Source organism: Panicum virgatum, chromosome 5N, assembly GCF_016808335.1.
Source record: "Panicum virgatum strain AP13 chromosome 5N, P.virgatum_v5, whole genome shotgun sequence".
In the NCBI taxonomy this organism is placed as follows: Eukaryota; Viridiplantae; Streptophyta; class Magnoliopsida; order Poales; family Poaceae; genus Panicum; species Panicum virgatum.
The window spans coordinates 11,887,055-11,912,591 of NC_053149.1; the positions used below are offsets into that span (position 1 = coordinate 11,887,055).

A 25,537-nucleotide genomic window follows, 5' to 3' on the forward strand; every position below is an offset into this window, starting at 1 on the left:
CCATTAGATTCGTCGCACCTTGAAGTATTTTTAGAAATTTTTTGGAAATTTTTTATTTTTTTGAATTTAAATTTAAATTTTGAATTTGGGCCGGTTTGGTACCGGCCCAAACCGGACCCGGACCGGTTCCCACCGGTTAGGTAAACCCTGGTCGTGGGACGGCCGCGGGTGTTTGTGGCAAATAGCGACGGCTGATCTGCTGCTGCTTGTGGCAACTGGCACCGGGTGTTGATATAAAAAAAAACTGGCACCGGGTGTTTAGTTCCCTCTTGAAAATTTTACACTCCACATAATATAGAATCTTACAATTTAGAAGTATAAAATAAAATATATTTATAATTTTTTTACATAAATAGGTTATAAAATCGCGAGACGAATCTAATAAATCTACGTAATTCATGATTTGCAACAGTGATACTACAGTAATTATTCGCTAATAATGGATTGATTAGGTTCATTAAATTCCTCTCACGATTTATCACTCATCCGTGCAAAAAAATTTAATACTTCTAAATAGCAAAATTCTCTTTCAAAAAAATTTAGTAGAGTACAATGGACACCTCAATCCGTTGGCCTGTTTCCTCACCCAAACAAAAGTTTGCAATTGATCGAGAATTTTCAAGAAAACTTGGAGAAACTTACCGAGTAGCTACGAAGAAACGTTTATCTGGTCAATGCACCTTTCCCGCATGGATTGAAATCAACGCAAAGAAAGTGATCTAAAAACACTTCCAATCTATGATAACTCTATCTAAAACAATATAACTTTCTAAGGTTAGCATTACCAGATATTGTAGCAATATATTGCTCAAAAATATCATGCCACCTAACGTCCTTTGGGCTCCATTAGGGAGGGACCAAGGTGTAAAGCATTTGTCCTATTAAGTTTTTCCTTTTCTTTTTTGTTTTAATCAGCTACAAGTTATAAAAATTATGTAAAATCAAGATTCTCATAACTCGATCTATGGAATATATATATACAATATCATATGCATTATTGCAAAATCAAATGTTCAGCATTACCGATTCAGTTTCTCCATCTATATCATTTGAGAAACCAAATCAAGCAAAGGTTTATTACCGCTGGTTCAAATCTATGCATGTGCTTACAGTCTTAAATAACCACGTGTATGAACGCTATTGCCCATTTTCAATATTTCAAAAAAAAATCAAATCTGGAAATTCTATACTTTACAAAAAAAATGTGTATATAACTGACATAATACATATAAATAACATCCATTGTTATATACTCATCTCAAACTATTTAAAGCTCTTGTACATTTCTGCTACTCCTCAAAAAAAAAAGATCAATACTTGTACAAAGAACAATTCAGTTACCATTGTTCGTGCTCATCTAAGTACAAAGAAAAAGAAAAAGAAAAGCTAAGGATGGCCATGCGCAGCAACACCACGACCATTTCTAGTCTAGTAGCAAATCAGTTGAGCTTATTCTGAATAGCTCTAAGGTTCACGGTTCTTTTTTTTATACACATACATAAAATGGAACTGAGGCTTTATTATTTGGTCCTGGTCTTCTTGTTAAACAAAAGAGAACAAAATAAACCTCCATGATTTAAATGGAAGATGTAATATGAAAAAGAGCACTACAATACACCCTAAAAAACGAGTACCACTGTACCAAGCCTCCAAGAAGTATAGTTCTCACATGACCTTGTTGAGCTGTTGTTCCGCCGACCGAACACCATATTTGAGCAAAGGTAAGAGTTGTACCACTGTACCAAGCCTCCAAGAAGTATAGTTCTCACATGACCTTGTTGAGCTGTTGTTCCGCCGACCGAACACCATATTTGAGCAAAGGTAAGAGTTAAAGTGTTAAACTCACCTTGAGAAAAATAAGAGGTGGCCATACCCAATATTATCTTATGCAAACCAGCCAACCAAACACAAGTTTCATAAGCCAGCCTTAGTTTAACATAGCAACCATACAAAGGGGGGTGTGCACTACTGTGGCCGGGCTTAAGCTGGCCATGGCTAACTCCTAGCCTGGCTTGAGTTAAGCCTAGCAACCAATCACAATCAAAGCCTAGCAACCAATCGCAATCAAATTGTTTTCCATATCTAATACTCGTTACAATGAGAAATAATTCACTATTTCTTACACACAAAAATGGAAGCTACATTTCTCAAAGAAAAGAAGATCGTGTAGAAGAATCTCAGCATCGTCCAGAAGCATTGGTCCATTCTGCTTTACAAAGAGGAAACCATAATCTTCAATGAAGGAAGCTGGCAGTACAAACTCCAAACAAACACACAGCGTGAAATTACTTCATTTGAAAGCCATGTCAGGACAACTGCCATCTATTTTGGAATGATGAGGGAAGTCATACGGCATGTCTTCTGCTTTCAGACCAGCATTTCTCAAAGTTTTGACAACTTCCTTATGGACAACTGCATTTCCTTCTGGTGTCAGATGTAGGCCGTCACTGATAAATCAGTACAAAAATATTTCCAATGATTATTGATGTATTAGGTTCTTGAAGAAAGTAGGGGTTCAGGAAAACTGTTCTCTTCTGCTCAAGACTATACAATCAAGATTGTCTATACTGCAGACGAAAACACTAGTTTGGCAGAAAGAAACAAACAGACATCAACCTCTTAAATTTATGGCCAATTTTCATAGTTGGAATCCCAATAAATATATGCATGATATTAACTGCACCATAATACCATAAACCCATGACTATATCTTATATGTCACAATGTGAAGCCTATAAACAACAGTGTGAAACCAAAATACGAAAACAAATGAAACAACAATCTACCAACAATGCAGGATAAAGACCATGCCAAGAATCTAGATTTAATCTAACAAAATTAGCTTACATTTAAAATTGATGGAAAAGGACGCAACATCAATAAACCCGTTGTATCATTCCAACAAGAAAATATAATATCAATAAAAAACCTAATATTTGGAATTTTATCATGCATCAAATTATCGAAAATGACTAACAAAAGAAATTGTTACATAGAACATCTGTTACACTACACATACTTGGAATATAAGGTTACAGCAGCTATAGTGCTATGTACACATATACCTTAGGTAAAGCGTCTGCCATCCTTCAGTTTCCTGCATCTTTGACCAAATATTAACGCAGGGTATATGCATTTCTCTGGCTAGCTCAATGCATTGACCAGCGTAGACACCAGCCATTTCATTTGTCCTTTCAGGTAGCTTCCTCGCATCCTCTCCGTACAGTGACCTTTGAAGAGTAAATCATCAGAATCGCTATAAGACATCTAATGCATGTTAAACCTTGTGGCAAATGAAGCATTATTGGTTACTATTAGGAGACAAAACAAATGAAAGCCAGATAACAATAAAAACAACATAGCGTTTTAAGTCCCAAGCAAGTGGAGGTTTGCTAGAGATGAAACACATGAGTCACCAACAAAAAGAGAAATTAGTAAAAAATATAAGAAGGCGTTAATAGTAGTGATATTAGTAGCGAACGTAATTCCTAGTTTAGTCATGCAGATTACTCCTTCACAGCGCTTCTATCTAAGGACAATTATTTCGGTATATTAACAAAGAAAACTTAAAGACAATTCTAAAATATGTAACCAAGAAATACAAACGAAACTTACTGAAAAAATAATTAGTGTAAATACATTTTAGCTCACTCTAGAACAAGTCCAGAAAAATGCCATGAGCAAATAGAACTATAGCCCAACTATTAGTTTATACCGAAATATTTTGTATCTTCTTCCAGTCATAAAACAAGAATTAAAATCAACACCATGTCTTTACTTTTTGTTTTTTACTTATTTCTTTAATAGTCATAAGCTAAAATTATACAAGAACAAACATATGAAAAAGAGTTCAACAAGTGATACTGTACGAACCGTGCAAATCTTTCCCTTCCTTCTTCATCGATAGGAGGTGGTGTGATAAGTACAATAACCATGGAATTGGAACACTCCTGCATTGAGGTTTCAGTAAAATTTGCACAACAGCTTTAAAGAGTGACAACTGAATATCAATCCAAAGTGTATAAAATAAACTAATACCAGTATCAAATTTATAAATGTTTCTCTTTCAATGATTCCATACGAAACTATGTAACTCACTTACACTAACTTCTACAACGGTTTTAAGTATCATTGTTGCGTTGTGGTGAGACATAAGTCAGAAAAAACAAAAACTGTTTTCCCAAGTTTCAATAGAAGGGTCCAAAACAGATAAAAGAAGATGATATATTAGGCATGAGGTTAGATTACTTCTCTTTAACTGACTAGACAAACATGATATATCCAACTTATATTATGCCCACATAACACCAACATTTCATTCAACAACCGACGGTCCTTCACATTGTACATGAGAACCATATAAGTTTGCTAGTGTGACCTAGTGGGCCGGCCATGGGCCGTGGCGCCCACCGCCCAGCCTTGCGTGCTAGGGCTGCCGGTGGGTTTTATGATAATCGATCCTTGCCTATATAATGTACTCCTGTACTCTCAATAATCAATCACCAATTTCCCGAGCCTTTCCTTGCTTTCACTTATAGGCACAAAGCATGCTGATCGTAATTAAAGAATACCAGATCAGGTATTTAACAGAAGCTATTAAATGTACTAGCTAGAGTCCCGTAAAGAAAAATGATATCAGCATATCCATCATAAAAGCCATGGTTAAAACATTACCCATTTATTATATTGTCATAAAGAAATTACCTTCAAATGATTAACAATGTTTTTGAGATTCTCTTTATACTCTGAAACTGGGACATGCTGTCGCTCATTAGTTCTTCCCGAAAGGGCCGCATCATTAGCTCCGAAGAATATAGTGGTTGCAAGAGGTGGTGCAATACCATCCTACAGTGCATAAGATGATTTGCAGCACATCAATCTGTTTGCTAAATAATAGCTTGATAATGCTACATACTCGGACACCAGTAGCAATAATCTGGATAGTGTCTTACCAGCGGAAAGATGTGGTGCATCAAAAAAAGAGCCCATCTTGTGTTGTATCCGCCGTAACCTCTGACAACTACATCAGCCTAGCACAAAGAAAATCACTAGAGGTGATGGCATAAATATAGAAATTGTGAGCATCTAAATCAAGATATAGCAAAATTTATTTACCAATTCACCAAAGAAGCAGTGGGTAAGGCCCGCGATGGGAGGAAAACTAAAGAATACGGCCTATTGTCAAATATATTAAGAGGGGTTGCTGAATATACTTTGCGGGAGTAGGTGTCAGCGACTGCAGCGCCCCAGCCGCCGGAACGGAAGGATTGCTCCGTGATGGAATCGCCAAAGAGCACCACCCGCGGCCGCACCAGTCCTAGAGATCCACCTGTGCGCGAGTCAAATCTCAAAAATGAGGGGGAGATTTTGGCGACAGGGACCAAGACAAGCTAGCGGCTGATGCGAGAAAGATTGGAGGAGAATGCAGAAGCAAGGTACCTGCGGCGCCAGCGGGGCAGACGGGAGGGTGGGTAGTGGCGGGTGCTGCAGGGCAGGATCCGCGCATCATCATGGATTGTTGCGGCGACTCGGATCTGATCAAAGGAGTGTTATTCCCTGGCGCAGAGAGGATGAAGATCAGCCCGTGGGTGCAGTGTTGGTGACGGATTAACGGGGGAGCATCCAGGAAAAGTAACGCGGGGCGACAGCAACTGCCGCAGATGTTTTTAGTAAAATACACCAGCGTTCCTCACACTCGCGTTGTGTCTTGTAAAATGTATATTTGACTCCAAGTTGGGGTTTTTACATTTTTACCATTATAACGAATTGCACTCATCAGATTATCACTATTACGATGCCACCTACATCTATACCATAAGAGAGAAGTTTGACTTACAAATTTACCACATTTGAGGATGTGGCAGCCACGAGACCTGTCCACGCTGGCGCTGAGTCAGCAGACACCGACGCCGTTCGGCCCCGTTACTGCACGCTGGGCCCGGTTGACGCCGCCGCCGCTAACCCTATCCGGCCGAATGGATCCCCCCTCTCCTGTTGCAGTCATGTCGTGTGAAATCACTAATCAGATCAGCGACGCAGCAAACTGAAACGAAAGCGCAAACTGAAACGAAAGCATCTCTTTCCGTATGTCAGCCTCTCTCCTATGCTACCATTCACAATCACACGCCCCTTGTCATGTTCGGATTAATCAACAAGTGGTCAACCAGCAGCACGCCGATCCTAATCCATTCTTCCAAGCACACAAATCAAGAAGAAGGAAGTGAAAAAAATGGCGATGGAAAGTCTCTAACGGCATGTACAGGTTAAGTGCTCTTGGAAAAGCCCCTGAAGCCTTGGATCAGCAGGCAGAACCCCTGCCCCGATGCCCCTCCGCCTCCGGGCTTCTGTCGCCGGGCGCTCGCCGGAGCTGCCGGCTTCTCCAGCTCCTCGCCGGCGCTGGCGTCGTCGTCCTCGTCCACAGCCTTGTCTCCGACGCGCCGGGACTGGCAATGAGCTGCTCCTCGAGGTCACGTGGTCGCAGGCGCCCGACGGGCCCGCGCTCTCCGCCGCCGTCCACGAGGCCGCCGCCGCGCCGCGCCACCTGCACAAGAAGAAGGGGAGCGGGACGTTCACGGCGGGGAGCTGCGTGGTGGGCGTCTTCTGGGACTACGCCGCGGCGCGGTACGCCGCCGGCGGGGCCGGGCCCGAGCCGGCCTCCGGGTTCTACGTCGCCGTCGTGGCGGACGCAGAGTTCGTGCTCCTGCTGGGCGACCTGAGCCGCGGGTACGTCGAGCGGCTGCACGGCGGGATACCGATCGCGGGCTCCCGGATGGCGCGGCGCCGGGAGCGGTTCGTCGGGTGCGGCTGCTGGTCCACGAGAGCCCGGTTCCTGGAGGCCGGCGCGGAGCACGAGATCGGCGTCGTGGTGCTGGACGGCGACGCTGAGGCCTGGGTCACCGTGGACGGCCGCAAGGTGGTGCAGCTCCGCCGGCTGCGGTGGAGGGGGGGGAGCAGGGAAGGAGCAGCGCGGCAAGAGGAGGAAGAAGAAGAATGCGGCAGAAGGAAGTGGGAGGAGAGGGGGGATCGATTCGGTCGGATATGGTTAGCGGCGGCGCGTCAATCGGGCCCAGCGCGCAGTAACGGGGCCGAACGGCGTCGGTGCATGCTGACTCAGCGCCAGCGTGGACAGGTCTCGTGGCTGCCACATCCTCAAATGTGGTAAATTTGTAAGTCAAACTTCTCTCTTATGGTATAGATGTAGGTGGCATCGTAATAGTGATAATCTGATGAGTGCAATTCGTTATAATGGTAAAAATGTAAAACCCCCCTCCAAGTTTAGATTCGGATGGGCGCGGGGCGGCCCCACGGCCAGTGCTGCTGCGCCTGCGCAGCAGGCGGCCGGAGCCTGGGCGCCTGGACCCTGCCGCCCAGGGCGATCGCCGGCTGGCTGCTGGCTGCTGGGGGGCGACGGGCGAGACGTGCGGCAGGGCCGGCCAGCGGCGAGGCAGCATAAGGCGGCGGCCGCCGGGGGGGGGGCAGGATGGGCGGACTAGAGCATAGGAGTAGAGCACAGTAGCAGGACGGCGGGGCCGCGGGGGAATCGGCAGGGGGAGACCGAAACGGGAGTTGGGGGGCCGCTGGGTATCGCCGCGTGAATCCCAGCAGACTTGTCGCAACTCGAAAAGCCTTCCTACTCGAGATTTGGGCCTAAACTAGTGCAATAAATCAGGCAAAATGTATAGTCTACTCAAATTTGTTTCGAAACAATTTTATTTTAGAATAATTTTTTAATTGTTTCAGCAATATAAAATATTTATTTTGGAAAAAAATTGTTCCGAAATAAAAGATAGTTATTGGAGCTTATATGATGATTTGACAATCAATCACGCGTGTGACTCTTAATATTTGTGGGAGTTGGAAGGCTGGGAGGCGAAGCCGGGCTGTGATGACAGACTTTGGGCTGTGTGGGCTGGCGGTGGGGGTATGGGAATGGGCTGCTAAGATATTTTGGGCCAAATTACGAATTGGCTTGTAGCCAATGTTAGAACGGTCTAGTGGGACGCTACTCACCAGGGTTCAAATCCTGGTGCTCGCATCTTTTCTTGGGATTTTCCTAGGATTTACTGGCGTGATGCATTAAGTGGTAAGCAACATTTCCGTCGACAACGAAGCGTCAATGATGACTTCGGGAATCTTCAAATCTGTCGGTGCTCAGTTCTTCGGAGATGCTCATAGGGGTAGGGTTTGCGTACGTGTGTTCATAGGGGTGAGTGTGCGTGCGTGTTGTGGGCATCTACGTTGTACCATGTAATTCTAAAAAAAGCTATTGGACCAAATGAGAGATTTGGGACTTTAGAAGACTATTTTGTTGTGCTATTTTCGATTCTTTGAATCACAACCAGGGATGGCAACGGGTCTAAACCCAACGGGTTTTGCCGTCCCAAACCCAAACCCATGAAAAATATTTGAACCCACTAAAAAACCATACCCGTGACGGGTTTAAAATTTTGCCTAAACCCAAACCCATCGGGTTAGCAGGTACCCACGGGTCACCCATGGGTCTACACATTACTATATAATTTTTTCTCATGATCAATAAGTTTAATATAGTAAACATCATTGTATAGCGTATTAAGAGTAAGAAATCTAGGTTCACTAAAAATTACAAAAAATATAAATATAAATAACAAGCTCTATATTTAAATGATCATAACACCATACAAAATCACAAATCCATCATATGCATATACAAACACGACAACTACAAAGCAACAACACCCATACCCACCGCTTAAGGATTTACCAAAATAAGGATTGAAGGAAAGGAATGTTAAATTTGTTATAAACTCACAAAATAAAATGACAATTATTCTATGTTAGATCGGGTTTTAAAAAACCCATGGGTTTACGGGTTTGGGTATTGTAGGATCAAACCCATGCCCATAAACCCAACGGGTAGGACTTTGTGCCCATTAATAAACCTACAGGTCTAAAAATTGATCCAAACTCGTACCCTAATGGAGCAAAAACCCATCGGATTTCGGGTACCCATTGCCATCCCTAATCACAACTAGTGGAGATGCACGTAACACGTCATTTTAAAATATTTAATACACAAAATAATTTATTCAAAAAATTAAATAGTAATTTTATTTATAGGAAAGGTATAGGAGAGGCATGAGTGGCAAACATATATATATTCAAAATTGTAGTAAATAAATTTGACAATTCATAGAAATGACATTGGAATTAGACTTCTTTGGTAGTAGAGGAATGACAATGGAATTCTCAAGGTTTCAATTCGCAAGAAAATATTCTTTCAAATAAATAAATGTTCAAGCTCACAAAAGATATGTTACAATTGCTAATAATATTGAATACTCAATTATTACCATATTTTCTTCCTTTCGGATGCATTGGAGACAATACCAACACCATAGCTATGAAAAATGTCAAGTAAACCATGCAGCCATTCCAATAGAGGAACATACATTGAACATCTTCTGGTAATAGTAAAGAACATGCAATTCCTTAGATTTCACCAACAGAGCAACAAGTCTAGTATTCAAACGGTTGAACCAATGGTTCCTAGTCCTTAATTTGTAAACGAACCAATCATCCTCATTCAAAATCAATTACTTTTTCTAAAAAATGTAAATATCATGGACACACACACACACACACACACACACACACACATATATATATGAAAAAAAATCATAAATAACACTTAAAAGGACAAGAATTATTTTTCTCACAATAGTTATTTTGATATCATGAAGATAGGAGCCAATATGATTTTTTTATTGAATCTTGTCTTGTAATCATATGTACATTCTGAAAAAATGCATGCTTGGTTCCCAAGAATTGCTAGGTTTTTTTTTGAAAGTTTAGAATTTTTAGGGCTGAAAATACCTTTGTATATGTTCAAATTTGCTTATATCTTTTCGAAGCTTTGCCTGCCATGTCCCCAAGAGTTGCTTTGTATTATGAATGTGAGTAAATTACTAGTATTAAAAGGATAGAATCCTTCGGAAACAGACAAAATAGGAGGTGGCGGTAGTGCAGGTTTGGTTCTGGCAGGACTTTAATCCTGACCGGTGCTAGCTGGTCTTTTTTCTTTTGCCAGAGAAGGAAAGATATCACGTAGGGGCTTTCTCTTTTCAAATAAAGGAGCATCCGTAAGATAGGTCTATATTACGGCCTGCCGTAAATTAGCTACAATCCATGATTTTACGCAATCAGTGAACAGTACAAAAGGCATCCGTTGGCCTTGGAGTTCTTCAGCGATTTTTTTTTTTTTTGAAACGAGAGTTCTTCAGCGATAACATATGAACTATGTGGGAGTCGCTCAAATGAGACATATACAAGAGACCTTGCTAATTGACACCTCTGTGACATGTTTCTAGATTGGCTATCATGAGATGATGATTTCACGGAACGCTATTAGTTCAGCTAAAAAGTTGAGCGCATGGGCGATCTTCTATTTTTGTCAGAAAAAAGAAAAAGGCAGGTCTCGGTTCTGTTTAGGCCCGTGTATACGAGCGTGAGCTTCAGTTGTAGTGATTCTTTGCCACCTCGCCTGCTACTGTGAACTGAACTTGAAAATCCTCAAAGAACGGCACAGGAGAAATGATTAACCGAATTATAATTTGGAAGTGTGGCTATGTTCGAATTAAAAGCAAATTACTAAATGTTTCTGAATAATGGTCGCAAAATGAAAGCACGCAGCGCCATCTGCTGAAAAAAAGGAGGACGATCCGTATATATGAACAGAAGCGACAAAAAGTAAAATTGTTCCATCCCCTTTTGAAACAGGCCCCGTTGATCTCTGCTTTTTCACCGCCAAAGAGGCGAAATGCCGGTGAAAGAAAGCCGGAATCTTCAGTCCGGAGGTCGGAGGAAATGTTCTTGGCCAACGTTGACAGACATTCCAAATGCTGGCAGCAGGGCTAGCCGCAGAGGCCAGAGGGAGGAGCACGTCAACGACCTCAAGCAAGGAACACACACGTACCCACCCGGCCTCCAGCGATCCAGTATCCACGCCCGAGAAAAAAAAGAGAACGCCAGCAGCACGATAAGACGACGCAGACCGAAAGAGCACGGCGAATCAGATGCCTGGAACGGCCGAATGCCTCACGAAACCAGTTTCCCAATCACCTGCTGATCGTGTTCTTTCTCCCCGGGTGAATGCGAATCCCCTCCAGTAGTTATAAACGCAGAGAGCGGGCCAGCCATTGCAATTCGCAAGGAATCTAGTAGCCATCGGAATACCAGCCAAAGATCACCGAGCTCTCTCGATCATCTCCGGAGTTCAGGAGGCATGGCCGACGACCAGCAGCCGCCGGCGCAGCGGTACTGGTTCCCGTACTGGACCGCGCCCCCGCAGCCGCCGCCGCCGCCCGCGCCCGCTCCTCGGCCGGCGGTCCGCCCGCAGCTGTCGAGGCGGGACACCCGCCCGGCGCCCCCGGCGTCGCCGCCTCCTGTAACGCCATCCCCGTCGCGGCGGCAGTCGCAGCCTCACCCATCAGCGACGGCGACGGCGCCGGCATCCAGAGGCGCTGGAGGTGCCCCTTCTCCGCCGGTTCAGCCGCAGCCGACGCGGCTGTCGAGCAGGCCGTCCCCGTCGCCGGCCCGCGCGCCGCCCCTCTCGCCCATCAGAGAGCCCAACGCTAGTGCATCTCCGGCGCCGGTTCCGGTACCTGTTGCCAAGGAGCCCAAGCCAGCTGCCACTCCTCATCCTACTGCCCATGAAGTTCCCAAGCAAAAAGACATCACCATCCCGCAGGAGAAAACCATCCGTGAACCGCCTGCAGACTCCAAGACACCCAGCAAGGCGGTAGAGAAGGAGCAGGAGAAGGAAAAAGATAAACAGAAGAAGAAGGAGGAAGACACAGAGAAGAAGGAGAAGGAGAAGGAGAAAGAAAAGGAGAAGGAGAAAGAAAAGGAGCGAGACAAGAAGGAGAAAGAGCACAAGGAGAAAAAGGAGAAGGATAAAGAAGAGATCAAAAGCAAAGAGGCAGCCGGCGAGCACAGCCATGGCAGCAAGCTACACAAGGAGCTCAAATCGGGCGTCGCGGACATGGTGCACAAGCTGAGCGCCTCGGCGCCGTCATCCGGCGGCGGCGACCACGAGCGCCCTGCCTCGGCCGCGGCAGGGACGACGGTCGTCACGCTGGCCGGCGAGAACAAGGGCGCGTCCATGAAGATAGACGGCGCCGCGGTGGCCGACGGCAAGGCTGACTCGGCGGCCGGGAAGGAGCGCCGCGGCCACAAGCTCGACGGCAGCGTCGCTGGCGGGAAGTCGCAGGCCCGGGGCAAGGGGCTGACGGCGTTCGTCAACAGCAACGTGCAGGTGATCAACAACTCGCTGCTGCTGCAGAGCTCCTGCAACAGCGGCGACCCGGGGGTGCACCTCAAGCTGGCCACCAAGTCCAAGAAGAAGGGGGACGGCGGCGAGGAAGCCGGAGGCAAGAGTGGCTCTGTTGCTGCGCCAAAGAAATGATCGAGCTCCAGGCCTCTAGCCATCGACCGCCCCTGGCTATCACGATCAAGGATCAACTGGCCAAATCAACCATCGATGTGCAAGCAAACAGAGTATTCAAGTCTGCTTAGCGATGATCGTTATGTATTCGTTGTAACCAAGCAGAAAAAAAGTTATTTACAAACTGTGATTCGCAAGGTAAACTTTGAAGCAAATGTGAATCCCCACGAGCGTTCAAATTAATTTGCAGCATATTTCCGGGAGGATATTTGGCACGATGCAAATGTGCGCCTTTTTTATTTTTGCATTTTTCAAAAAAAAATTTACAGAAATATATTTTTGGATTTAGGTTTTACAGATCTATACCCCTACCGCCCGGCAGGGGGCGGCAGGGGGCCTACCGCCCGGCAGGTGGGCGGTAGGGATCTATATGTAAATAAAAATAAATTTTTTTTGCGTAGAGGTCCTTGGAGGGAGCCTGCCGCCCCCCTGCCGGGCGGCAGGCCCCCTGCCGCCACCTGGTGGGAAGGGAAGGGGGCCTGCCGCCCGGCAGGGGGGCGGCAGGCTCCCTCCTCAAATATAAAACTCCAACCCTTCCCTCTGCGCCCTCATTTTCTGCCCACGAGATCCAGAGAGGGGAGAGGGAGAGAGGAGGGGTGAGGGAGGTAAAAAAACCGGCGAAGCCCTGCAGGATTTTTGATCCGAACCGCAGGTAACCAATATTTCTCAACTTTGTCATTCCAGATTTTTTTCCTCTTGTGGTTCTGGTTCTGGTTCTGGAGCTTGCACGTTCTCTTCTTCTTTATCCTCTTCCATCTCTTCATTGCAGTCAGATGTTGTGTGTGTTGACCCTTCACCTAAATCACCGGTCTTCTAGTGATTCTGAATTACCATTGCGAGAGGCCACCCACTTTCAAGAGCTGCGTGCATGTAATGTTGCCATTCTTCCGTACTATTTATATGCGTCAACTCCCAGAAATCCCCATTAGTTTCCCAGGAAGTCAAGGTATGAACCGTAAGCAAATGAGTCTTTGAATTCACATTGAACATCTTGTGAAGACATTTCCGTATGGACTCAAAACTCCTCTCTAGGGGTTTGTCTAGACTGCACTGTCTTCTTTCCAATGCTGATAGATTTACTCCATAGGAATCATGAGTAATTCTATAGAAGTCACCGTAATGAACTTGAAATGCCACTTTGCTCGACATATTTGGAAGTGCAAAGACTTCATTTTAATTAATCTAATATCTACAAATATACTATGCCTTCAATTATAACCACTAATCCGAACCCTAAGTGCTTACAACAATAAAAAATACTAATCATAAATATAAAAAAATCTGGAATGACAAAGTTGAGAAATATTGGTTACCTGCGGTTCGGATCAAAAATCCTGCAGGGCTTCGCCGGTTTTTTTTACCTCCCTCACCCCTCCTCTCTCCCTCTCCCCTCTCCCCTCTCTGGATCTCGTGGGCAGAAAATGAGGACGCAGAGGGAAGGGTTGGAGTTTTATATTTGAGGAGGGAGCCTGCCGCCCCCCTGCCGGGCGGCAGGCCCCCTGCCGCCCCACCAGTTGGCGGCAGGGGGCCTGCCGCCCGGCAGGGGGGCGGCAGGCTCCCTCCAAGGACCTCTGCGCAAAAAAAATTTATTTTTATTTACATATAGGTCTCTACCGCCCACCTGCCGGGCGGTAGGCCCCCTGCCGCCCCGCTGCCGGGCGGTAGGGGTATAGATCTGTAAAACCTAAATCTAAAAATATATTTCTGTATTTTTTTTTTGAAAAATGCAAAAATAAAAAAGGCGCATGCAAATGTTAACATTTGGGCCCCCAGCTATGGTTATCTACTGGGCTGGCCTGGCACGCTTTTTGGCCCAGTTGCTAGTCTGGAAGAGGAGAAGTCTCTGTCTCGTCTCCTCCTCTCCCTCCTAAAACCCTAACCCCTACTCAACCCTCAAATCGCAGCTCAGCTCTCTGACCGGCGGCGGGGGCGATGAGGGCGATCACAGGCGCCGTCGTCTCCTCCAAGTCCTGCTCCCTCAGCAGGGCAGTCAGCGTCCTCGACGAATTCTACAAATCCGCCGCCTCCAACCTCCCCTCCGCCGACTGCGCCACTTACCTCCTCACCGCCGCCGAAGCCACCAGGGAGCACATGCTCTTCCGCCGCGTGCTCCGTGCTAATCAGCAGCAGGGTGCGGCCAATCTCGAGGCCTACGACTATGATGGCGAAAGAGAGCACCAGGACCGGGAGAGGAAAGGGGACACGGCTGCTCCAACTGGTGGTTCCCACCGCGATTCCGCTGCGGAGGTGGAGCTAGACGCTGCCGCCGGCGAGAAGAAGAGCAAGAAGAAGAAGAAGAATAAAGAGGATGGCCAGCAGGGCAGAGCTGTTGCTGGCGTTGAATCGCACATTCCCTCTTCACCAGAAATTGGCAAGGAGAAGAGGAAGGAGAAACATTCAATTAAGGAAATCACTGCCCATGTGAAGCAGGAGCCAGTGGACAAAGAATTGTTGAGTGAGAAGAACAAGAAGAAAAAGGAGAAGGGTCGTGTAAAACTAGAAGAGGAAGTGAGAGATGTGGATGAAGTGGGCACAAAAATTGTCAACGACGGTTGGTTAGACCAAAATGTTGCCGGTGGGGAGAAGAAAAGGAAGAAAAAGAAGCATGAAGAGGAAATCAGCTCCAAGGTTGTGAAGCAGGAGGAGAAAATGGTCAGTGATGGTGATCCGGACAGCGAGAAGAAGAGGAAAAAGAAGAGGGGGAGAGGTGACAATGATGATAACATGCAGGAGCAAGTAGAGCATACAAAGAAGAAGCAACGGAAGTAATCCTGAGATTAGCTATGGGAATCCTTACTGATTGGAGATGTGCGGGAATTTTGTACCTGGTGAGGTTGTTCTTGCTGTTGTATTTTAGGCCTCCATTTGGTTAGTGAGGCTGGGCTCTTTTGGCAACTATGCTAGACTTCACAGTTTTGTTATGTAACATCCGATTCATAGGCCATGGCCATGCAATTCTAGAAATGATATTCTTGTTATGTAACATCCATTCATATGCCATGGCCATGCAATTCTAGAAATGATATTTACATTTTTAATGTTACTTGACATGCTCTCAATTTGTGTCATAGTGTGTTATGAGAATTGTTGATGGTATCTAAAGAAAAAAGGATATGAAAATTCTAGATAAAATCTAACATTTTATGATAATGTGCACACTGAAACAGTTTTTATTGGCTGCTAATTTCATATTTTGAAGCTGGAAGAATTATGTAGCTTTGTTTGAATTAAATTGGCTCTCTTTCACTTCTCCATTTTGTGTTATGAATATAATTTCTGAGAGTTTTATTAGGAGCCTTGGGGAAACTCTGATCCATTCTTCCCATAGCTACATAATTTTCGTGTGTGTGTTTTCCTTACAATGTCATGCTGACAGTTCTTGTGTCTCAAATGATTTATTTTTCCATGATGAACAGATGTTTAGGTTATAAAATAAAGATTGTTTCACATGTTTGTCAACTTTAGATTTTCATATTTTGTAATGGTGTTTGCTTGGTCTATTTGCAGTAGTGTATACCAAGATTGTTGCTTATGTTCTTAATTGGATTATAGATCATGGATATTTTAGTGTTTACTTGAAAATTACTTTTTGCTTCTCATTGCTGAAACTTGCATTCATTAAACATTGAGGATTTTGCATTGGCTATTCTGCATTTGTTTGATCTTATTTGTGTCAAAATGGAATGTCTGTGCAGCCTCCTTTTTTCCATTTGTGTCATTGGCATAAGCTACTGCGGCCATATATATAAGACTATCCAGATTGAGTCATAGCTCTCTTCCTTCTTTTTTTTTTGATACTGGCCTTTTTTCCTTATTTAACATATGCAATCTGTGCTCATTGTTACCGTTTTAACAGGAAATGTACAATGGACAGAGTTTGATTGAACAGACTCTTTTGCAGATAGTTAGGAGTTTTCTGTTCGTGCAGTTTTCTTCTTTTCTTACTTTACAGGGTATAGTCTATACTGTTACTACTGTTTTGAGATAATCACTGTGATTCAGCATAGTTAAGTTTTTTTGCAGATGAAAATCAGGTGTGCAGAAGAATCATTGGCATGTCAATGAATACCTGTTGCGATACTAATGATCAATTAAATTTTGGGTGGGGGTTGTTGAAACTTATAAATCATTTCTTTCTGAAGGATTCTTTTGGAGTATGAAAATGGTTACTTTGATCATGTGGCAGCAAACTTTTTGTCCTCTCCTAACCTGAGACTACAGCCAAAGAGCTCCTGCACTACAGCATACATAATGTGGTCAGGCACTCAGAACTCAGAGGTCGAATATGGTAACAGCAGAGGATAAGGACATGGAGAGGAGCAGGGTCCTCGTCATTGGTGGCACGGGCCACATTGGCAAGCATATCGTTGCTGCAAGTCTCTGCCTCGGCCACCCAACTGCTATCCTCTTCAAGGAATTTGCACCATCTAACCAAGTTAAGGTGCAGCTCCTCAACGGTTGGCTTAATTCCGGTGCTTGTCTCCTCAAGGTACCAATAATCATCAATTATCATCATCTCCAGTGGGCTAGTATTAGATATGATTTGCCCTGATTTGCTGAACGTTAGTGATTTCAATTTCTCTTGGTAGAGGACAGAACTGTCAAGTACTTTTTTGTTTTAGAAAAAAAATCTTAACTACTCTGAATAATCTAAAGCTCTGATGTGGTGTGCTGTCCAATATGCCAATTTCAGTATCTTTTCTAATTGTCAACTGGGAAATGGAAATGTAAGCAGAAGAACTCCTTCAATGGATTCTAATAAACCAGATGCATCCTATACATTATTAGGGCATTATGAGTTGCCCAAGTCACTAGTATCATTAGGACGTTTCAACATCATGCTCATTTTGCGAGTCATACCACATGTTTATGCTAGGGAGATCTGTTTGACACGACTGCCTGTTAAAGGCCATCAAGTGTGCAGATTTTGTCAACTTGGCAGTGGGGCTGTGTCAGGTTGCCTAGCAAACCAGGATCATTGCTGCAATCAAGGAGGCAGGCAATGTCAAGGTCAGTTTTAAACTTCTAGTGAAGTTTGTTCCTTATTTGTGTTTTATGGATCTCTGCAAATCGCTGACTTTGTTTTACAGAGGTTTGTGCCATCTGAGTTCAGCTCAAATGTGGACTGGCTCCACACGGTGGATCCAGCGGCGTCACTGTACACTGTGAAAGCCAACCTCCGGTAGTTAATTGAGGCGGAGGAGATACCACACACCAGTGTCAGCTTCAACAGCTTCGCAGAGACCAAGTCCCAAGCATCGATGATGTCACGGCCATCGGTACTGGCCCTCCGGCCAGCAAGATCACCATCCTAGGAGATGGCCATGCCAAAGGTAACTAAGAACTGCTGAGGCATGTATTAACATATCCTGTTTTCCAATACAATGAATCAGCTATGTCATTGCTGACTGGATTGTTGATGCACACATCCTGATGCAGCTGTGTTTGTGGTGGAAGATGGCATCGCCGCCTATACAATGAGGGCGGTTGATGATGAGAGGACCCTGAACAAGATACTGTACATGAGGCCGCCCATGAACGTGGTGTCCCACAACGAGCTCATTTCGGTGTGGGAGAAGAAGGCAGGCAGGACTTGCAGAGGTGCACCTCCCAGAGGAGGAAATTCTGAAGTGGATCAAAGGTGCTTACTGCTCATATCATTCTGAAGTAGTTTGAAATTCAATCCTCCCATGATGCTCGACTCTTCATGTAAAGGAGGAAGTTGCTCATACTCCTCCTTTGATGCCCTTATCGTTTCTTTCAAAGAATTACCTTCATGGAGTCAACACCCAAAAAATTAGAATGAGTAAGATTCGATCTATCTTCAAAACATCCAAGACATTCATGCTGATTAGGTTCAGCTTCCTTGATGGTCATTTTGCCCTCATCAGCACTGGACAATGTAGATCATTAAGTAAACAAATTAGGTCATTTTAAGATAAGATTAAAATAAGAAACATTAGAAGTAAACAAAGAACAGTAGGGAAACCTGAAAGCAAATTGCTGTAGATACTAGATATATGAATGCAAAATTTTCAATTACTCTTCAGGATTCTTGTTAAGTTCCTCTGGCTTTTCACCATAATTCGTGAATGCAAAATACCAACAAGTTATCATTGTTCCAGCCAAAAATTAGCAGCCGACAAGAGATACTAAATACAAACAAAATGTGATCAGCCAGCTGAGACAACCAAAACGTTTCCGTGTACACCTTCAGAGGAAAGACCGGTCGACAAGCATCCGAAACCCGATGCTGTGAGTAGGAGCGTTGGATCCCCGGATATGGGTACGTGAAGGAGAAGTGCGCGTGGTGGTTACTGAGTTGGATGGGGTGGCGGGAGACGGCATCGGCGAGCTCGTGGGTGGAGTCGGCATGGTCGAGCACCGACAAGAGGGAGGCGCACAGGGATGAGATGGACCGCGCCATCCCCCCTCGTATCGCGTTTGTGGCGGCGGCGAAGGAATGGGCTCGCCAGAGACGGGTTCAAATTTGGGGAACGGGGATTTGCTTTGCTTCGTTCAAAAATTTCGGCAAGGGGCACGACAAAACCACAGTTTCTACATCAAATTGGGTTGAGGTGCCACTTATGTTTTCTGGGCTGAACGATGAGGCCTATTACGGTTCTTGATAGGGGTGGGCATTCGGGTAATTCGGGAGAACCGGGTCGGGTAATTCAAAATTCGGGTAATGAAAACTGCTACCCGAAATTTACCCGAAAAAATGAATACCCGAAAATTCGGGTACTCGAAAATTCGGGTTTGGGTATTAGGTAATCCCAATTACCCGATATACATTGCCAGCAGTGTCTTACCCTAGTCACTGCGATGGATGTCGACCGGCGAGGGCGCGGTTGCCGAGTGCCGATGAGGGGCGCTGGGCGGCGCAGGCGGCCAGGGATGGCGACGCGAGCGCGACGGCCGACGAGGGGTGCAGGTGCGGCGGGTGGTCTGGGCTTGCGACGCGGGCGTGGAGGCCGACGAGGGGCTCAGGGGCGGCAGGGGTCTCAGGGGCGGCAGGGGCTTAGGGGCGGCGGCTTGCAAGGGCAAGCGGTCGGGTGATGGGCAGCAGCTGTTGTTGGTGGTCACGGGCATGGTGGCGGCTGGGAATTGAATTGGGATCTCGGGGTCGGGGAGGGAGATGCCGATGGGGCTGCTGGAGTCAGGCGGATGAGGATGAATGAATGCTGGGCTAGCGTCAGAATATTTGTGGGCTGCTAGGATGGGCCTGTCCACTTCTATTCATCTTGGGCCTTATAGAATTTCAAGTATTTCAGGTAATTCGGGTACCGGAGGTGTATACCCGAATTACCCGAAATAAATTTGGGTTTTTCAAAGTTGTACCCGAAATAGGGATTGGGTATTTCGGGTTCGGGTTCGGGAAATTGTGCCCAGGGCTAGTTCTTGATGTACTGACAAAACTATAGTCCTGTTCTCTTTTTCTCTCTCAAAAAAGAAAAAAAATACAAACTATCAGCTTAGAAAGCCCATCGACGTGGAATCTAGTGATATGTATGCACATCATGGCTATACATCGCTCCTGCGACGAACGTGCGAGCCATCACCTGAAGGGTAGTGAATTCGGCCCAAACGGCCCAGAGCTTCTTCCTCAAGCTGCGGTGCTCTACGGCTTCCTCGCCGTGGTTAGGGTTGGAGGCTTCGGGGTTAGGTTTTGGGGGCTTCGGGGTCAGGTTGTTCCTAGTGTTGTTCTTAGGATTTAGAGGGAGGGCCCTTGGGTGGTGACGGGCTGGCGGTGGCAATGGGTTGTGGGCGGGGTGGTGGCAATGCCGTCGGTCACGAGTGGCGGAGGACATCCGGTGGGCGGGGTAGGCGGCGGGGAAGTGTGGCAAGCTTCGCCGGTGGTGGAGCTGGTGGCGGAGATGGCAGCGAAGTTGGTGGCAACAGATATGGCGGCGGGAGCCGCTGGAGATGAGGAGGGCGGCAACACAAGGGTGGAGGAGGGTGCGGGGACGGTGGAGTGCTTGCTAGGATGGGGGCAGAGGTTGGCCGCTGATCTGATAGCGGGAGCCACCGGAGACGAGAACGGTAGACGGCGTGGGAGCGAGGAAGGGGAAGAGGAGTTCGTGGGCCATCTCCAGGTCGGTGATGTCTAGCTGCACCCATGTATGCATGCAAAACGTGAATCGATGGTTTTGGCATGCACCTTTATTAAATTAATTTTAAAAAGTAAAAGTAGAAAAAGGAAAGTGTCCCATATACACATGCACAAATTAAGGGGTTGTTGTTGGGTTGCCGCCTGCCTGGCGGCCTCGCTCAGTGATAGGCAAACCAAACCGCCCACGGTTTCCATTACTGATGCATGGATAAACTTTCAGCGTGTTTACATTTATGTTCACTTAGTTTAACTGTGATACATGCTCGGTTTTATGTGATGATCAGCACAGCTTAAAAAATCATCCAATAGATAGATACACAAATTGTTTACATCTACAACAACCAACAACAGATACAGAGTAAACTTTGTAGGGTAGCGCACTGCACACATTCTCTTTATGTGTAATGTTGATCGAGTGATGAACACGACATTCTGGAATGATTGCTTACTGCATCATTATAACTCGTAACTGGCCTTATTCCAGATGGATGCCACCAGCGCCTATAGGGTCAACATGAAACTTGCGACAGACTGTCTACTTTTGCATCAAAAGGGCCTTCAGCCCCAGAACACATGTTGAAGCACGCGCATATTGATAAGTGGACGACCGCTGGTCATGCGCTACAGCTCTACATCCATGCAAACCTATGGTTGGAGGCACTATGCATGGGCAACACATATCCCCCTGGAATTGCAAACCGAGGCAGAAAAACCGGAGGAGGATCACAATAGGCACGCTGCCAGAGAGCTTCGAGATGCCAGGTTACCTGTCATCAGCAGCCACAGCGCGGTGCAAAAGTGGCTGTGGTACGCGAGGACAAGCCATGCACAGATGGAAAGAATGAAACTCCAATGGCTAGTGGAAACGGACATCACCAGAAAAGCAGGGAGCGGCGAGAGGCTTCTCCTAGATGTGGCTTCGTTACACACGTCTCCTGCCTATTTAAGCCGTTGCAGTATCCGACTAATTGCACCGTAATAACTCGGCTTGCATCCATCTTGGTGCTCACTCCGATTTGAGATTGGCGGATCAAGAAGTATCTGCACATGTATGGCTCACTACTCTTTTTTTTCCAGTACTCTAGAGATTTGTTTTGGCTTAGTATAGTTGTTTGCTTAGCTTATTGGTGATTGTGGTCATTTAAGAAACAAGGAGCCATGGGAGATCAGCACCAGCAACAAGAGCCACAGGTGATGCATGTCGGCGGCGGCGGCCTTGAGATGCCTCCAGGGTTCCGCTTCAACCCTAGTGATGAGGAGATCATCACCTTCTACCTCACACCCAAAGTGCAGCAAAGGAGCTTCACCTGCGCTGCCATGGGGGAGGTTGACCTTAATAGGACAGAGCCATGGGAACTGCCTGGTACGTATACCCACATGTGTACTTCTTATTTAGCCCATGAATGCAAGGTTGTGAGTTGCATATTGAGTCCTTGAATCACATGGTGCAGGCAAGGCGAATATAGGAGAGGAGTGGTACTTCTGCCAGAGGGACCATAAGTACCAAAAGGGGTTGAGGATGAATCGGGCAACAAAGGACGGCTACTGGAAGGCTACAGGCAAGGATAAGGAGATCTACAGGGCCACAACAGGAGTAGTATTGCCAGAGCTCATTGGTATGAAGAAGACGCTCGTCTTCTACACAGGAAGGGCTCCTAGGGGCAAAAAGACAAGCTGGATCATGAACGAGTATAGGCTCGAAGGCGATGATAGGCTCCCCTACCCTGCAGCCAACTCAATCTCCACCGCCACCATGAAATCTTCTTCTGCTTCTAAGGTGGTAGTAGCACTAGCATACATGCATCAATACTACTTATTTGCTTACCCTAACCTCATTTCATTGTTGGTTTACATATGGAATTCGTGTAGGAAGAGTGGGTGGTCTGTCGTGTGTTCCACAAGATCGCAGGGATAAAGAAGGCACCTACCTCGCCACCCTACAACAATACCATGGACAATATTGGGATTGATGAGAGTAGCATCCACATGCCCCTGCCACTGGAATTTCCCATGCTACCAGAGTTCACCATGGATCAGAGTAGCACCCACATGCCCCTGTCACCAGAATTTCCCATGCTACCAAACTTCACCATGGACCCAGCGGGGATTTACAACTCCACCACCGACCTAAGCTCTTTGTCGGTGGCGGATGTGATTCCTCCTAGTATTGCAGGCATGGGCATCGACACACCTCAGATGAACGGTGCCTTGCTTGGGAACTCAATGGTCATTGCGCCACAGATGCCCTTCCACCACCAGACTAACATAGGAACAGTAGATGCCAGCGGCTTCATGGCTGCACCGCAGGGCATGCCATCGTTGATGGTGTCACAGGACACGGGGATGAGTCTTGATCAAACCAATGCCGTTGAGATATCATCCATGGTATCTATAGTCCCAGAATCAACGACCACCATGGATATGGATTTCTTATGGAGGTACTAAAGAGGTGAGCTGAGATGCAAAGAGAACATGTCACATATATGAATGTAACCAGGTGGCAAGAGAGCTTAAATGAATGAGTGGAAGGATATTTATAGCCTCAGCTCTCAAAACTAGTCATTGAAAAAGGTCCGACAAATTTTACATGCCTGGGTGCTTTGGTGCCCTGAAATTTGCACCATCGAAGCTCCGTATCAGTGTAGTAACTGAAACTTTTAACTAGCTGTATGAATTTTGTTCAGTGATAGTATTGCAGTGCACAGACCGGAGTTTCCTCTGGACTAAATAGCTCAACTTTTTTTTTGAACGAATAAGCATGAGATTGTGCTTATTTCATTGATAAAGAAGAGGAGTTACAGAACCGGCTAACCAGGGAGTTACAAAAGAAGTTTATACACTTGAATTTACTGGTACGCTATTAAGGACGCTAGGTGAGTTGCCCCAGCTTGGGCCCAAGCTGCAGCCTCGTTTTTAATTTTTGCGAGGGAGAGTGCGCTTGACTCCTTATGTTGGAAAATTCTCATGTTCCTTTCATTCCGGATCTCCCAGATAAATAGCTCAACTCTGAACTCTGAAAAAAAAACCCATAGACTAAGTTCCTAAGTCCATCCTCTGGACTAAATATTGTTAAACTCTGAACTTAACCATATACACTAAGTTCATAACCCCAGTGGAAGCATTTGGTGCCCACTAGAAACAACTTGAAATCAAACATCTCGATAGTTTCTAGCTCTAGCGCTAGTGTCCGATCGCACAGGAGAGCATCCTGTGCACTGCACAACCAGGACCAACTGAAATCCTTGTGCATAGCACTAATACTCTGCAGTCCGATCCAGTGCTCATCGTCAAGCGGAAATGCTATTCCAAAAAATACTCCAAATTGGTCGATTTGAGTTTTGACTTTGATTCTTAGTCCTTAGCACTTTATGAGCCATCTAGCTCTAGAATTCACAAGCTTGTACCACACTTAAACCTAGGATCATCCTAGGTTAAGTACTCCCTCCATCCGTTTCAATTGTATGTCATTTTGACATACATAGTTTTTTTATATGTCTAGACATAGCGTATATCTAGGTGCATAATAAAAACTATGTATCTAAATTTGTCAAAACAGCATACAATTTAGAATGGAGGGAGGACTACTAGATTCATCCTTAAAAAAAGTAATTTTGCATTACACAAAATTTTCTATTTACACCAACAAATTTTTTTTTAAAAAATGCTGTTTATATTTGTGATCGGGATGACTATAACAAAAAAATTTCACGAGGAAATAAAAATATATTGAAGGCGCGCGATGCAATGACTTGCTCCGTTGCCATTTGATCTCACGAGTGGCCGCGAAGACGACCGCCGCCAGCTGTTTATATATAACGCAAAGGCCGTTACACTACCTCGCAGCGCGGGCCGGCGATCAGTCCAAAGCATCGACCGACATGGCCGCTGAGGAAAAGAGCAGGATCTTGGTGGTCGGCGGCACGGGGTGCCTGGGCCGGCACGTCGTCGCGGAGAGTGCACGGCTGGGTCACCCCACCCTCGCGCTCGTCCGGGACACGGCTCCGTCCGACCCGGCCAAGGCCCATCTGCTCAAGAGCTTCCAGGACACCGGCGGCGTCACGCTCCTCAAGGGCAACCTGGATGACAACGGCAGCGTGGTGAGCGCCATCAGGCTTGCCGACGTGGTCTTCTCCACCGTCGGGGTGCGGCAGATCCCCTACCAGACCAAGCTCGTCGCCGCCATCAAGGAGGCCGGAAACGTCAAGGTACGACGACCGGCCTGCCGCTCCGTCGCGTCAGAAAATTCGGTAGATGCATCGTCGTCTTTCCTGTTCGTCTGGTCGATCGGATCATTTGTTTGCCGTGTACGTACACGCGCAGAGGTTCTTGCCGTCGGAGTTCGGCCTGGACGCCGACCGCTCGGAGGCCGTGGAGCCGACCAGGTCCATGATCACGGTGACCAAGGCGGCCATCCGCCGCGCCGTCGAGGCCGCGGGCGTCCCCTACACTCACGTGCTGGCGGGCTACTTCTTCTGCTACGGGCTGCCCGGCGTCGGGCAGGTGCTCGCCCAGGCGCCCCCCGTCGACACGGCCGTCATCCTCGGCGACGGCGTCGCCAGGGTGGTGTTCGTGGACGAGGCGAACATCGCGGCCTACACCGTGCTCGCCGCCGGCGACCCTCGCGCCGAGAACAAGACGCTGCACATCAGGCCGCCGGCCAACACGCTGTCGCACAACGAGCTGCTGGCGCTCTTGGAGGGGAAGACCGGCAGGGCGCTCGAGCGCGTGCACGTCCCCGAGGACGCTGTCCTCAAGCAGATCCACTTGGCCGTTAATGAAAGTGTGTGAAGTTGACGTGCGTTTAGTTATGTGTTTCTGTCGTAAGCATCAACTAATGCTGACTGGAGATAGTACACACTACATGCTGGCATGCTCCACTTGGCCGGAAAGATGCCAAGTTCAGTAGTTCATGGAACGCAATGGCATCCGAGTGCCCTCGG

General features: G+C 46.4%; 6 protein-coding genes across 10 annotated transcripts; 5 read left to right on the forward strand and 1 right to left on the reverse strand.

The window, feature by feature from the left end:
- Positions 1-1,884: 1,884 nt before the first annotated feature.
- On the reverse strand, positions 1,885-5,702 carry LOC120671985 (GDSL esterase/lipase At5g62930-like). Of its 2 annotated transcripts, XM_039952265.1 has the most exons (7): positions 5,440-5,702; positions 5,214-5,329; positions 4,953-5,030; positions 4,705-4,845; positions 3,874-3,950; positions 3,066-3,230; positions 1,885-2,447 (listed from the first exon to the last, which is right to left on the reverse strand). In XM_039952265.1, the coding sequence occupies exons 1-7, from the start codon at positions 5,510-5,512 to the stop codon at positions 2,291-2,293; spliced, it is 807 nt and encodes a 268-aa protein (XP_039808199.1). In that variant the 5' UTR covers positions 5,513-5,702; the 3' UTR covers positions 1,885-2,290. The 2 variants fall into 2 exon arrangements, with proteins under 2 accessions (XP_039808199.1, XP_039808200.1); XM_039952266.1 differs by lacking the exon at positions 5,440-5,702 and having other exon boundaries at positions 4,953-5,048.
- Positions 5,703-6,322: 620 nt separating this feature from the next.
- Positions 6,323-7,201, forward strand: LOC120674558. The gene is made up of 2 exons (XM_039955724.1): positions 6,323-6,913; positions 7,196-7,201. Exons 1-2 carry the CDS (start codon positions 6,323-6,325, stop codon positions 7,199-7,201), a joined length of 597 nt encoding a protein of 198 aa, XP_039811658.1.
- A 3,761-nt stretch (positions 7,202-10,962) lies between these two features.
- On the forward strand, positions 10,963-15,253 carry LOC120674559 (nucleolar protein dao-5-like). The gene is made up of 2 exons (XM_039955725.1): positions 10,963-12,442; positions 14,402-15,253. Exons 1-2 carry the CDS (start codon positions 11,264-11,266, stop codon positions 15,251-15,253), a joined length of 2,031 nt encoding a protein of 676 aa, XP_039811659.1. The 5' UTR covers positions 10,963-11,263.
- A 12-nt stretch (positions 15,254-15,265) lies between these two features.
- Positions 15,266-23,325, forward strand: LOC120671817 (NAC domain-containing protein 79-like). 4 transcript variants are annotated; one of them, XM_039952059.1, is made up of 9 exons: positions 15,266-16,973; positions 17,361-17,494; positions 17,575-17,817; positions 17,924-18,125; positions 21,082-21,646; positions 21,744-21,960; positions 22,049-22,374; positions 22,467-22,681; positions 22,730-23,325. In XM_039952059.1, exons 6-9 carry the CDS (start codon positions 21,756-21,758, stop codon positions 23,040-23,042), a joined length of 1,059 nt encoding a protein of 352 aa, XP_039807993.1. In that variant the 5' UTR covers positions 15,266-16,973; positions 17,361-17,494; positions 17,575-17,817; positions 17,924-18,125; positions 21,082-21,646; positions 21,744-21,755; the 3' UTR covers positions 23,043-23,325. The 4 variants fall into 4 exon arrangements, with proteins under 4 accessions (XP_039807993.1, XP_039807991.1, XP_039807990.1 ...); XM_039952057.1 differs by having other exon boundaries at positions 15,266-16,586; positions 16,671-16,973; positions 22,467-23,325; XM_039952056.1 differs by having other exon boundaries at positions 17,393-17,494; positions 22,467-23,325.
- LOC120674560 (isoflavone reductase homolog IRL-like) lies at positions 16,770-18,150 on the forward strand. Its single transcript, XM_039955726.1, has 4 exons — positions 16,770-16,973; positions 17,575-17,666; positions 17,726-17,817; positions 17,924-18,150. Exons 1-4 carry the CDS (start codon positions 16,770-16,772, stop codon positions 18,148-18,150), a joined length of 615 nt encoding a protein of 204 aa, XP_039811660.1.
- Positions 23,326-24,475: 1,150 nt separating the features above from the next.
- LOC120674561 (isoflavone reductase homolog IRL-like) lies at positions 24,476-25,385 on the forward strand. The gene is made up of 2 exons (XM_039955727.1): positions 24,476-24,802; positions 24,918-25,385. The coding sequence occupies exons 1-2, from the start codon at positions 24,476-24,478 to the stop codon at positions 25,383-25,385; spliced, it is 795 nt and encodes a 264-aa protein (XP_039811661.1).
- Positions 25,386-25,537: the final 152 nt, after the last annotated feature.